The sequence below is a fragment of the Diaporthe batatas genome, assembly GCF_019321695.1.
Source record: "Diaporthe batatas strain CRI 302-4 chromosome Unknown Contig00005, whole genome shotgun sequence".
NCBI classification, from domain to species: Eukaryota; Fungi; Ascomycota; class Sordariomycetes; order Diaporthales; family Diaporthaceae; genus Diaporthe; species Diaporthe batatas.
In genome coordinates this window covers 347,795-361,782 of record NW_025408552.1, presented here as the reverse complement: position 1 = coordinate 361,782, position 13,988 = coordinate 347,795, and the positions used below count along the sequence as shown (strand labels likewise).

Sequence of the window (13,988 nt, the reverse complement as noted above, 5' to 3'; positions counted from 1 at the left end):
CTGAGGGAGAGGGTGGGGAGGTTTATATGTTGAATCAATGGAATTTCTTGCAATTTCTCTCCTTGGCTGATTCACTGAATTTCCAAGTGCCTAGGTACCTACTTAGGTAGTTCTCAAATTTTACGGTTCTAGTGAAGTAGCGGCGAGACTAGTTGAGCACCTACAATATCCCTAAGAGATTGGATATTTGCACCAGCCAAAACATATACCCGCACATGTATCCCTAGTATACCAACCTTAATTTACAGTACTAATTCACTATTTACATAATATTAAAGTAAAGTTATAAACTATATATCCTCCTTATAACTTTTAACCTTTATTACTTAAGTTATTTTTAATTCTTTCTTTTTAAATCCTAAGTTTCTTTTATATTATTAAGAAAGTCTTTAATAGTTAGATCTCCTTATAATAGCTAGATAGTTAAAAGTTATATATACCCTCATACATAGATTCTTTACTAATCACTTAGTACTAGAGGGCATTATTACTTGTGTGTGTGTGTGTGTGTGTGTGTGAAGGCATTAAAAGCACTCGGTTGGGGGTGGTGGATTGAACGTTAAATGGCGGACTCTAATTAGTTGTAGCGCCTTGTGCGGGTGTACTGGTCGTATTGGCAGGTGCGAATATCCGATCTCTATTCTAATCACACCATTCATGTGTAATCTATAAACAGTGACCGACCAGTGGAGTGTGCTTACCTACCTTGCTATATTGCTGAAAGAAATATTTCCACCTCATTCCTAGTTGCACGATGAAACTGAGACGGACCTGTGGACTGCCATGCCACAGACGCCCCGGCCAAAAGACCACAACTCCCAAGTCCCCCGTCTTAGAAATCTAGCATTTATAAGCTCATGCCGTCACAGAAACCCTATATCGGGAGGACATCATGGCCTAGAAGGATTGATTCTTGTTCCATAGGGGGAAACAGTCTCAGATGGCTGGGCCAGCCGTCACCTTTTGTGCCGGTACTGTAGAATTATAAAGGTCAAACTCATCTCAAGGCCGGGTCTTGAGCTCTCATAGTGTCAAGATGGGGTGATGGGGGTGATCTCTGTGTTGTTGGTTTGTACTGGACATGTCTTTCTGGTTCAGTAAGTACCTTGGTACCTGGGTACCTACCTGGTCAAGCCACTCTTGCACAGCCACTCCACGGCTCCCTGGCCCCGGGCCCCTGCAGTCAATCATTGCTGCTAACATCCCATGCTGCCCAGCCAAGCCGCTCAGCTGCAGCTACGGAGTACTGCGTACGTGGGCTGCGGCAGGCTAGAAACGCGCAGCTCCAGTTGCCTGAAGGGAACCCGGTCTACCCTGCCTGGGGGAGCTCGAAACCACCACCACCGTTCGTCATCCGTCACCCAAAGCTCTCGTACCGCCGACAACGTATCGCCCTCGCAAGCCCATCCACCTCAACCACTGTGTCTTTGTCTCCCTCTCTCAGCACAACCCACCCCGTAGAGATCCACCATGGTAAGCTCGTCGCCCCTCAGCCGACCCCAGCCGTCATTCGCAGCAGAGCAGCAGAGCAGCTAACAGCTAGTGCCTGGTTGTAGACGTCGATAGGAACGGGTTACGATCTCGCCAACTCCATCTTCTCCCCCGATGGCCGCAACTTCCAGGTCGAATACGCCGTCAAGGCGGTCGAGAACGCCGGCACATCAATTGGAATCCGTTGCAGAGATGGCGTTGTCCTCGCGGTCGAGAAGGTCGTCGCATCCAAGCTGCTGAAGCCCGGCGCAAACAAGCGGATCGCAACTGTCGACAGGCATCTTGGTGTTGTATGCTCACCCCTCTCCCAAGCCACATCGCCGTCCGCATCTGACATCACCCCCGCTTCAAAACAGGTCTACTCTGGCATGGTCCCCGATGGCAGACACTTCATCGACCGCGCACGCGACGAGGCCCGCTCGTGGCGAGACAACTTCAAGGCCCCCATCGCAACCTCCGACCTCGCGTCCCGCATGGGCGGCTACCTACAAGCCTACACCCTGTACCAGTCCGTGCGCCCCTTCGGCATCACCGCCATCATCGGCGGCTACGACAGCGAGCTGGAGCACCCCGTGGACGGCGAGGTCGGGTCGGGCCCCAAGGTCGGCGCGGGCGGCAAGGCCAAGGACAAGAAGTACGGCGGGCCCTTCCTGTACATGATCGAGCCCTCGGGCCTGTACTGGGGCTACTACGGCGCCGCGACGGGCAAGGGCCGGCAGGCGGCCAAGGCCGAGCTGGAGAAGCTGGACCTGAACGGCGAGGGCATCTCCCTGCATGACGGCGTCAAGCACGCCGCCAGGATCATCCACCTCGCCCATGACGATAACAAGGACAAGGAGTACGAGCTGGAGATGACCTGGATCAGCAACCACGACGGCCCCACCAAGGGCCGCCACGAGGAGGTCCCCAAGGCGCTGCGGGAGGAGGCCGAGCGGTTAGCGAAGGAGGACAACGACGATGACGAGGACGACAAGAAGGACGATGAGAAGAAGGACGGCGACAAGATGGAGGAGGACTAGATGACGACGCCGTCGAGCCGAGCTGGCACTGATTCACCCACATGACTACACACACCTTGGTCAGAGCGTTAAGAATGGTCCAAGTCACGCATTACTTCGTCCTTTTGGGAGTGATTGATTGACCGACACGGCAATGGCAGCAGGCTGTGGGGCAGGGCGTTCTGCAGCAATGGGAGTCCGCCAGCTAGCTTGACGATCAGGGGAACTTGTACCATAAGAACTACAGCTTTGGAGATCCAGTGGCTATAGATTATTGACGTGTTACGCATCGCCAGGTCCAATGGTTTCATGTGCGCATAATGTCTAGCCCGGCTGATTGCCGGGAAGCCCTCACTTTTGTTTTTTTGGAACGTAGTATCTCCTGAAGAATCCTCTAAACATGTGACGATCACTCATCGTCTCCCTCATCCTCGCTCTTGCCCCCGCTGTCACCATCAGCCTCCGACGCATCATCGGCCTTCTCCGCCGCAGCATCCATTCGCTTCGCCACCAGCGTAGGGTGTGCCTGGATCCACTGCGTCCAGTCCGCAATGATGGTCGAGAACTGGAACCCGCCGTCCATAGCCCACTTCATGGCAAGCCCGCCGTAGTTGTCCCATATCTCCTGGAACAAGCCCACGTTCCTGCTGAGGATGTCCCCCACGACCAGGAGGCTCGCGTTGGATGATGACTTGGCGAACGCGTGCGATTCGTCCTGCGTCATCTCCTCGTGGATCTCCTCGAGCAGCTGCAACTGCGCATTCAGGTACTCCTCCGAGCCAGCCTTGTCGCTGTCCTTGTCTCCCTGGCCCTCGTTCTTGCCCTCGTCCTTGCTGCTGGCCTTGGCCTTGCGTTGCGCCTTGGACAACTCGGCGATGATGTTGCCGGCCTTCCTCGACAAGTCCTTGGTCTTGGTGGTGCGCATCATCTGCAGCAGCGGCAGCAGCAGCTTATACACCAGCGGGTTGGCAGCCTCCTTCCTCGCGAAGATGCCCAGGAGATCTAGCGTGCGGTGCTTGAAGTTGACCACGGTCTCCTTGGCGTTCTTGTTCTCCTTCTTCTTGCTACCTTCCTTGGCGCGCGACTTGAATGCCGCCGCGATCTGCTCGTCGAGGGCGATCATCTCCGAGTCGCTCATGTCCGACTCATCATCAGACGACGCGGCGTCCTTGTCCTTATCGAGCGAATGGCTGTTGAGCAGCTTCGCGAGGTCGTCGTTCAGTGCCTTGAGCTTGCCTTCATCCTCGTTCAGATCTTCCTCCTCGTCATCGTCATCGTCCTCTTCGGACTCTGCATTGTCGCCGTTTTCGACCTCGTTGCCCGACTCTCCGTCGGCCTCCTGCGTTTCCTCCGCGTCGACGAATTCAACGTCTGAACCGAGCTCAGAGACATCGTCCTCCTCACCGGAGCCAGCGCCTTCCTCTACGTCTTCCATATCCGCGTCTGTGTCGAACAAAGCTCGTAGACCCTCTGCGTCCTCCTTGGCTGCCAGGGTGTCGGTCAAGAGCGTAAGGGCTTCTTCGGTCATGAGATTCGTGAACGCCTCAAAGACACGATCTGCAGTCTGTCGCATAAGGGACGAAGGGCGGGCAACCATGGCGAGCAGAATCTCGACTAGCATCGCGGAAACATCGCCATCCTCGCCTTTCTGCTTGCTAAGCAGCCTCTCGTGGCATTGTCGCAGATCATTAAGAATATCGACCGCATCAGGCTCGGCGTTGTACAGCTGCAGGATCGCAACGGCGTACAGGAGGGCCAGACCTTGGTAAGCGTTGCTCTTGTTGCCCTTGGCCTGCGTTGGGTTCGTCAACTGTTGCAGCTTTTCCAGCGCCTCGAGCAGCTCCGCCTCCAGCTCTTCGTCCATGTCAACGCTGCTGGAGTCGATGAGCATGATGGCATTGCAGAACTCAGCAAAGTCTTCAGGCCTCTTCACAAACTTGGCGAGTGCCGCGGTGAGCTTCTGACGCAGGATTGGCGTTGTCTTCTCTGTCAATCCTGGGACAATCTCTCCGGACTTGGGATACGCGAGCGTTGCAAACTCTTGCAGAGCCGGTCCGCCCACGGAGCCCTTGTTACCACTCTTTGCATCAGCCTCTGTTGGGACGATAGTGGCCAGCCGGAATAGGTAATCAGCATAAACCAGAATGTGGTTCTCTGCACCGTCACCTTCCGACTTGAGAACCAGCTGCCTGAGATTCTTGATAACCTCTTGCGCATGTTGTGGTTTTGTGAGATGCAGTAATTTGTCGACAGTCTTGCTATTTGACCGCTGGTCGAAGTTGTAGGCTCCTTGCTTGCCAAGGAGAAACTGTATCATAACGGGAACCAGGTCACGGTCTGTGTCAGCTGCCTGCTCTATGGCCTTCAGGGCCTTGGTGGCTGCCCGGTGGAGGTATCTGTCTTGCTTCGCCGCTTGGTTCATCAAGCAGGTCAGCAGGTTCTGAGAAAACACATTGTGAGTGATGTGAGGGTGCCCAATGCCAGCTTCCAGGAACTTTTGGAAGATCATAAAACCAGTGAACTTCTGGGGTTCCGAGGCTGTTTTGGAGAAGAAGCCCTGGTCCACAACGCGGCTCCAGAACTGCTTGAACTGATCAGATGCACCCTTGGAATCCGTAGACGCCAGCTTGGCATAATGCGCAAGTATGATGTCCCAGACAAAATGCAGTTGCGCCGTCCAGCTCGCCTGTTTTTGCTTCTGGGCAGGCTCGTCGCCGTTGCTTTCTTGCTTGCCTTCCTGCTTCCCGCTGTCTTTCAAAATAGCTGGCAGCTCGCCGAGGTACTTCGAGGACAAGTAGTCCCGCCAAGACTTTGATGGCAGCTTGATCTTGGGAAATTTCTCCGTCAAGACAACGGTGATGGCCACGGCGTCCGGCGTCTTTGCCCAGCCCGCCTCATCGAGTTTGCGCAGGGTCTCCTCTGCGATCTGCTGGTCCATCTGAGGTATCGTTTGCAGGATGATCCACGCGCATTGCGGCTTGAGCCATATTTTCTTCTTGGCCAGCTTGATTAGCAGCGCCAAAATCGTGTTCCACCTCGTGACATCGTCAAAGAGTATCTTGGCCCGTACGAAGCATTCTATGCCGAACAGCTGGCCAAAGTAGTGGTCCTTCTCTTCCTGGCCAGCGATGTTTCCAACTGGTTTTGTCCTCTCTGTAAGTGTAGTCAGGACGAAGTCGAATGTCAGCCCTCGGTACTTCTCGCCGCAGAGATTCTTCTCTCCCCACAGTTGTTGCAGGATCTCGGTGAGTACGACACTGAAGCCCAGCCTCGAGGCCTTCCTGCTGCTGGCGAGCCCTCTGAATAGTCGCTTTTCGAGGTGTCTGTCGAGGGATGACTCCGAGACGCCATCATTGTCCAGGAGCTTGGAGATGATCACATCGGCGGCCTGGAGGCGTTCATTTGGGTCCTCGCTGCCCAGCAATTCGTAGAGAGGGGCTTCGATGTTTCGGTCCTGCTGCTCTGGAAACAATGACTTGTCTGAAAGCAGCTGCTTCTTGGTAAGAGGCTTGGCGGGAGCAGGTTTGCCCTTCTTTTTTCCGCCCTCGAACTTCACGGGCTTGGGGGCGGGCTCGACGTCGGCATGCGTTGTGGGGGTACCGGTCTTGACTCGCTTCTGTGAAGGCTCGATGGCGTTCGGGTTCTCCTTTCGGTGCTTGCGCTTATGTGGAGGCATATTGAACGTGTAGGTAGCGTAATCACCTCAATTGATCGATTATTTGCTGCCTTACGGGGCTGGAGGCAGGTGGTGACCGTCTGCTTCAAGACGGTCAAAAAAAAGTTGGGCAGTTTGATGCGATCTGCATGTGATTGGATCAAGTGTGTTATGTAAGCTCCCGATAAGATGGATGATAAGATGGATTAGATTAGATGTCCAAGATTGGATGTGCCGTCGGTTGACGCGATGCACCCAGTGGACTACTAAAAGTACAGGTTTCTAGGTACCTAGGTTCTCAGCATCGGCCTCGACAAGTTCTTTGGTACAGCCCCGGGTGATAAGACGCCTTTCCAGGTCCAGACTAAAATCCAATCCGAAGCTCCTTTACGACTACCTACTTAGGTACACAGCAATGAGGGCCTCGACTGCTCCGCCCCGAGTCGGACAGACTACTCGGAACTACCTCTCAGTGTGACCTTGGCATCTCGCGAGCTCGAAGCGGTCTTCAGTACTGGCTGCCATCCATCAGGGATCTATCTGTACATTAAAACAGATTCTATCAGACTTGGATGGGTTTGACCTCGCGCCATAGCGGACCCTTACCTAGGTAACTAATTAACTGGGTAACTAGTGGCGAGACATAGTACGCGTGAATATGTCGAACTTATCGCCTAATTGAATTTTGCTAACAGTGCTTCGGGCGTAAATTTTCTCAAACAACTTCTCAAAATCTTGAAGTCATTCAGCAGTCGCTATTTGGCACTGAGAGTCGTAGCGTTAATGTTGAAGCCGTACTTAAGTACCGAACCACGCCACAAGAACTAAGAAACTGAAACTCTTCTAGCTATCAACCCATCAGAGGCGAAGCCATCACAAGACCCAAGCTACCTATTTAGTCAAAACACCATCAAAATCTATGCCACAGTCTACGCACTATATCTCCCAACAAGAATAACTATAAAAGCTACCTTGGGCACCATGTCCTAGACCACACACTCGCCCAAAACACATAACCCCCTACGACAGTTTGCCCCTCGATCCCACTCGAAAATAATTGTTCAGCCGATACCGACACCAAAGTACGGCTCAAACCAGTGCATTCATACGAGATTCTGAACCTGGTAAGACCACCGCATCGATTCAAACCGAGGCAGCTGTGCTCTTCTGACAACTTAAACTCTGTCACCCCAGCAATGACACCTGAAGACAAGAAATTTCTGCTTATTTTCTGAATCACAGCTACCTCCTTCATTCTGGTCACAATCGCTCTGTCCCTTTTCCTTTGGCTCAGAGATTCTTCGTGATATTGTGGTCGGACTGGTGAGGCTCTCAGCGAGAATTTCCGGGATCGAAAACAGAACGACCCGGCCAGACGTGCAGATAATCGTTCTGATATCACACTGGTCCAGTACCGCGGTGCTGGTGTCCCTTCTCCCAATTGAACTCAGAGTACGAGTTGGGTGAGCACATCCAGTAGGTCAACACTTGAGCCACCCTCCGTCGTGTGGACACGCTGATCTGACAGCTTCGCACTCACAGAGATGGATTACTGTCTCAAGTTCAAGAAGATTGTCTTCACACTCCTCGCTGTCAATGCGCTCGCCTTCAACATCGCCTGCAATATTGCCTTTCTAAGTTGCGTGTCGCTCCCGTTCCACTCTATTAAGGGTCTTTTGGACATCTATTTGATGCTCCTGGAATTCTCTTTGGGGCATCTCGGCTACTATGTAGAAATCGTGGAGCGAAGGCTCGTGGTCGTCGACGAGATTCTCCAGACCAGGGTCGAGAAGGATCGTTCGCATTTTATCTGAGTCTGTACGCCGGTCAAATTTCGCGGCGCCGATGCCGGGTCTACTCATCGAAGCATCAATGATGCCTTGCCGTCTACCAAGCTAAGGAAATGGTTGTCCGCCTGCTGGGTCTGGGAACTTGTAGCCTGGTTTTCCTTGCGAAGCGGTTGGATCTTCCAGTGCTCGGAGTGGTCTTCTTTCAGTGGCTCGTCAGTTCCGCTAGTGAGGGCGTCGCTGAAGATGGTGTTGGAAGTCTGTGAGGGCTATTTTTGGATTAAGACACTTCTTCTTGCGCTCGGTTACTGGGATTTACGTTGCCTTGCTCTTCAAATGACAACGATGCGCAACGAGGATCATGTGTGGACAGGTGAATTGATCCTGACCCTGGAGCCGTTGGTGAGTTTGGCAAACAAAAAGCAAAACTGAAACAGGGGTGTATAGAGCTATGGAAGACGTGGATCTTTAAAGCAAAACTGTCTTCACCTGTCACTTGCTTCATTTTTATGCGTTCTTGTGACCGAGAATCGTCTCCGCCAGGTGTTGGCGACGAGGAAACAGCTTCGCTACAGAGACTTACAAATAGGAACATTTGAAATAATCAGATAACATTAGATGGAGATCTGAGCACGCAGCCGATTTCTTTCCCTCACATTTTTCAAGACAGAAATGTTAGGTCACTGTGAGAAGAAGCCCTGAAACCGTTATTAAAACTCAACAACTATGAGCTTCTAATTATGGTTGAAGTATCCTTCCTTATAGGGCTAGAATACATTTCTCTTCATGGAGCCTTCCGTAAATATCTTGCCTAATATTTTAGGAATGGGTACATTGCGATCAAATAAATCTAATGGTTTATGGGACCCTGAAAGGCAGGCGGCACTCGAGCTGCAGTTTGTCTGCATTCGTTGCAGGCAAATGATGACACTGTACACCTCCAGCATGCCTTCGTATCTCAGCATAAAATGATTATTTTTGAGTAGAATAACAAGACTTTTATGCGTAAACACCAAGGTAATATGAACAGCGAATAACAATAGAAGTTGGTAGTCAAGGATCAAAAATTGTCATGCATTTTAACCTCGAGTTCATCCCCAATCTTGTCTCTAAATAGTCCAAGTAGTTGCCATTCTACTCCTTACTCCGTGTAAATTCTTAAGTCATAATCGGTGCTTTCACATAGTCCACCGGTGGTAATACTCAATGACTATGCAAGGTCAAAATTAGTTTTGCTTCAAGATTACGAAGATGAAATTGTAGAAATCCCGAATCGACAGTCAGCCTCGTTAGATCAGAATATCAAATCGGAATAGTAGATTCTGGGAGCAAAAGGACTAAGAAGGGAGCGAAATTTTGACTCTCAGTTGTCATTTGTCTGAAAAAGGCTTGCCAGCCGTACTACAACGACCACCCCGGGCATGAGACGAACTTATTCCGAAGACAGCGGCTATCGCCAAACCCCCCACATTCTACCGCTGGAAATTTCAGTACAAACTTATGGCTCCAAGTCTCTTGATCTTTTGTCACATCAGATGTCAATAACGCAAGAGAAAACCACGAGCTGACACCTCATTGCCATGTGATCTTGCAGAGATGAGACTGCGGTAAACTGACCATTGCCTACTGGGAACCGTCATTATCACAAGACCAACGTGGAGGAGATAGGTACAGAAGGCCAGATCGGTCCAGAGCGATCGTAATATATACCCGAGGGGGCAAACGGGGACGCGCGGAACGAGGAATGTCAGTGTCTCGCGGGTCACCACCGGACCCCTGTGTCTCAGATAGTTTATCGAGCATCCTAGACTACTCCAGGTTTAGACAAAAGTTGAGCCCCAACAATAAAGTCAATTGTGTTTCACATTATTTGAAAATCGATGGAATCATATGGTGTAGAGTGCCGTTCTATCTCTGCCTCATCATCTCGTGCTTTGAACTTGCACTACCGCGGGAGGAATAATTCGACATAGACCTAAGCGAAATGTGTCGGGTCTTGCAAAGAACTAGGAGCGGAACACCTTCCCAGCATTATCTGCTTCTGAGTCAGGGTTCGTTGAAATTATTGAGTGTCTCGCCCGACGCAACGAGTGCGGAACCTCAGAGACGAGACCCGGCGTGTTGTTCGCAGAGTCAGAGAATATGCATGCAGTATCATTGACTGTCTTCCGTCAGGGGAGACTGACAGCAGAGCGTTTATAAAACACGTAAAGAAAAGCACACCAATTGCAAAATAATTGATCACGAAGTAGGCACTTGAGGCAGATACAAGCGGAAAGGCCAGGGCAATAAATGTACAGGCTGTTTCGAGCATATCTTATTCTTGTCAAGCCATTTCAGATTCCACGTCTCAAGTGTCGTCCAGAGGCCAACAAGTTCTCGAAATACAAAACTACAAAAGGGGATCCAAAAAAGAACAAAAAAAATAGAGCAGGGCCGGACCAGGAGTTGAACCCGGGTCACATCGTCCCAAACGATGTATGCTGCCACTACACCATCCGGCCATGCTTTCTCTAAATTGCTACTGTCTGTAAGCTAGATACGCGGCCAAGGGCCCCTTACTACTATTGTGGAAGGCTGGCTAGGTGTTAGTGGGTGGGCTCAGTTCACCAAGTGACTCACCCGGCCAGTGATGGTGGCCACGGCTAGCACAGCCACCAGCAGGATATATAACCCAACCTCCGCCAGGCATAAGATTCGGATGATCTGCTTCTGAATTTTTCGTTGGCTCACATCTCTAGACGTCGAGTACTACGCCCACAGTCTTCGAAAGCGATAGTTCAGGTCGGTAAAAGGGGTGGGGAGTGGTTGCGCCGGGAAGTCCGTTTCTCTGCGGCGACCATCTTGTTGCTGCTGACACTTGGACTGCCCAAGACGACGTCGACTAATGACACTGCACGTAGTCCCGCATCGGGGCAATCGTTCAACCTTGACTTTTATATTGCCAATTGCTGAGATATGTTCCCGGTGCAATGTGGCCCAGCCGTGCAAGCTGCCGTGACTGCAGTCTCTTCGCGGCCCGGTTGACACCGGCCGCCTGCTTGGCATTCATCCCAAACGGCGCCGGATCTTCCTGGTCAGTCGCAGCATTCCATAACCGTCGCCTTTCATTTCCAGGACTTGGCCGGAACCGGAATGCGTGCAACGGGTCCCAGCTGAAAGGTAGGTGGGCGGCGCAGACACCCGTTGCCGGCTGGCGGTCCCGACACTGGCCTGGCCTTGCTTCATTCATCCTTTGGCGCTGAGATAGATGATTGATACTAGTAATTCGTTTTTGAGGGTGTGAAAGTCGTCAGCATGGGAAATTTGGTTCTGCAGCCGCCTGAGGATCTTGGCGAAGGATGTAGGTATGGTACCGTCAGGATCACTGTCTCCACTGTTGGCGCTGAAAGGTCAGCTTACACCGACGGAATCGAGGTGAGAGCCAGAGGTGAGGATGGCCGAGGTCCCGTGACTTCGTGATGATAAGTCCAGACCCGGCGGCAGGGACCCTTGTCAGGGCTTCTTGTTTACGTGAGCAGCGCGTTGTCGACCCCTCAATCTTGTTTACTTTCCGGCCCAGACCCCCCCTCCCCGGCAGCCCGGGCGCAGGGAGGAAGCTTCAGTTGCAACCCTCCTCAAACCTGCGCCCGGGCGCCCGCAAGCTGGCAAGCTGGCAAGCAGCCACGGAAGCTCCACTTCCCACTGGGTCCTAACAGCACCAGCCGGGGTGTCTGACAAGCTGCATGCGCCGTGATGCAGTCCAAACGCGCTCATGCACGTTGGCATCACACACCTCCCACCTCTAACAAGGCAAGGGGATGGGGCGGGCGAATGCAAGGGAGCTCCATCTTGCCGGACCGCCTGTCGAGTTCAAGGCAGAGGGAGGCCTGGGCACGGCCAGAGGGGCGATCTCCTCGTGTATCGTGCTATGTTCATCCTGTGGTCCCATCTCACGACGAGCCTGATGAAGGCCTGGCCCAGGACTGCGGGGGAGTGAGTCGGGCCCCAGCCAGATGGATGGGAGCTCGGAATCGACTCCAATCATAGCGTAGTGTAGTATACTCCGTAGTTTACTTGAGCCCTCGTGGCTTGGGGGGGAGCCGAGCATGTTGGTCCTTCCGGAGCCTTGAATAGCAACAGGAGAGGGGGAGCTACCCCAAGCTCATTAATTCATTCTTCGCAAGCTCGTTCCCAGGCTCCCGGTGCGAGCAGTGGTTTCAGCCGAGGGAGGGGTGCCGCCCGCTTTCGGTTGGCGCCACCTGTTTGCCGTGTGCCGTGGCGCCCGCGAGGACTGCAACCACGCGGCGTTGGCGAGAGCTCCAGCGAAGGATGTCCCAATTGATACATCTCATTGGACTCCTGGCCTCCCAGGTACTCCCGTGGATGGCTGTTGGTTCCCGTTCGCGCTCCTGGTGCCACACCACCTCCTCTTGCGGCTGTCCCATGGCGGTGTGGTCCTCAATAGCGCTGACGGGAGGGGGTCAGCTGGCTCGAGCGCGCGCTTGGATAACGGAAGACGGAAAGTAAACAAACAAAACAAAACAAATCAGATGCTCAGCATGAGATGACGATGACGCGCGAAATTGTCGCGAAACCGTTGTCACAAAACACACGGTGAGGCAGGACAAAAACCGGGCACAGGGCTCGCACGGCGTACTGAGCTTCTCTGCATCGAGATTCTCAGCAGGTTCCGGTGGGTTTCGCAGTGCATGATGAGATCAATAGGTCGGTCGCGTCGGCGCGTTGTTGTGGTTAGCTCCCTGATCGCCGGGACCGGTGACGTCGGGCAGGGCCGACAGATCAGTGAACAGGTGCTGGATCGATGATTGCCGGGATCACCTAAAAGGCAACCGCCTCGGATTCGATCTCATTCAACGCGGGACGGGCATGTCTCTGGCCCGCTGGCATTGACTGATATCCATGGACCCGACAGGGAAAGGCGGCCAAGCGGCGAAGAAGGCGTTCCCGCGGCGTGGGTTGAGTTTGTCCCGGTTTGGAAGCACCCTGGAAGCAATCCTTGGAGTGCCAGGAGTCAGGAGTGTCCGACGGCGCAGGCGACAAGACAGGACGAGAGAGCCCCAATATCGCCACCCGGATCCTCGTGGGAGCAGAGTCTTAGTAGTACACGTGTAATTCCCGTATGCGAATCAACGGAATCTCGATTTGTAGATCACGGCCACTGAGGTCGGAATCCGCACACAGCGCTTCTTTTGGGATGCATTTCCTGATCTTCTCGACCGCGGGAGGCTCAACTGGCACAATTGCATTCCGTCATGTGCGGCCCGAGGCCTTGGTTAGGCCATCCATGGACATTAAAGCTTGTGGTGTCGTGCACTGCCAGACACATGGTCGCATACCCACCCGCAAGTCAGCCTGCCAGCCTGCTTGCTCGCAGTGCCGACATTCGTCGGAACCCCGTGCCTCTCTCCGCAAGTCCTGCCGATGGATTGACGATGATCACTGGCCTTGGCCCCGGCCCTTGCCCTGGCCCTGACCCCGGGCGAGTTGCAAGTCGTACGGAGTATTCCAGCAGGATCCAGTACTGCACCCAGGGTTCAATGAAACGAAAGTGATGTCGACCTGCCATTGGAATGCGGTGACGCCATTGGTGCTCCATCCAGGTTTATTACTTCGAGAACATCGACGAGCCTCCCCGGGTGGATACGACTCTGGGCTAGTGTGACTTCAACCCTGGCAGCCAGCCCTGCTTGCCCTAATTGCCTTGCCCACCTGCCCGCCTGATCCCCAGTGCCGAGAGTCGTGCAGTGCAGGTCCAGGGAGAGCAGCGAGAGAGAGCGTGGGGTTACTGTGCACTGTTTGATCGGTAGGAGTTGCCTTGGAACAGGTCCAGTTTTGATTTTCCTCCGACATCATCGCCAGGCTCGTCGTCGTGGAGACAGGAATTAGCTTAGGGCAACCGTGAGATGGAGACGGCCGGACCAGCACACAAACAGGCGAATTTGCCCCGGTGTCGACTGACTGCGGCCTCTCGCTCTCACACAGCCTTGTCAGTCTGCCCTGTTGAGGGAAGGCGCAGCACCACAACCAGTCCCCAGTCCCCTCCTATCCTGAACC

The 13,988-nt window shown here is 53.2% G+C and overlaps 2 protein-coding genes across 2 annotated transcripts; one reads left to right on the top strand and one right to left on the bottom strand.

The window, feature by feature from the left end:
• Positions 1 to 1,470: 1,470 nt before the first annotated feature.
• Positions 1,471 to 2,510, top strand: KVR01_005030 (proteasome core particle subunit alpha 7; the record flags this gene model as incomplete). Its single annotated transcript, XM_044782734.1, has 3 exons — positions 1,471 to 1,473; positions 1,557 to 1,781; positions 1,848 to 2,510. 3 exons carry the CDS (start codon positions 1,471 to 1,473, stop codon positions 2,508 to 2,510), a joined length of 891 nt encoding a protein of 296 aa, XP_044645475.1.
• Positions 2,511 to 2,898: 388 nt separating this feature from the next.
• Positions 2,899 to 6,165, bottom strand: KVR01_004953 (DNA-directed DNA polymerase; the record flags this gene model as incomplete). The annotated part of the gene is made up of 1 exon (XM_044786897.1): positions 2,899 to 6,165. The coding sequence occupies one exon, from the start codon at positions 6,163 to 6,165 to the stop codon at positions 2,899 to 2,901; it is 3,267 nt and encodes a 1,088-aa protein (XP_044645398.1).
• Positions 6,166 to 13,988: the final 7,823 nt, after the last annotated feature.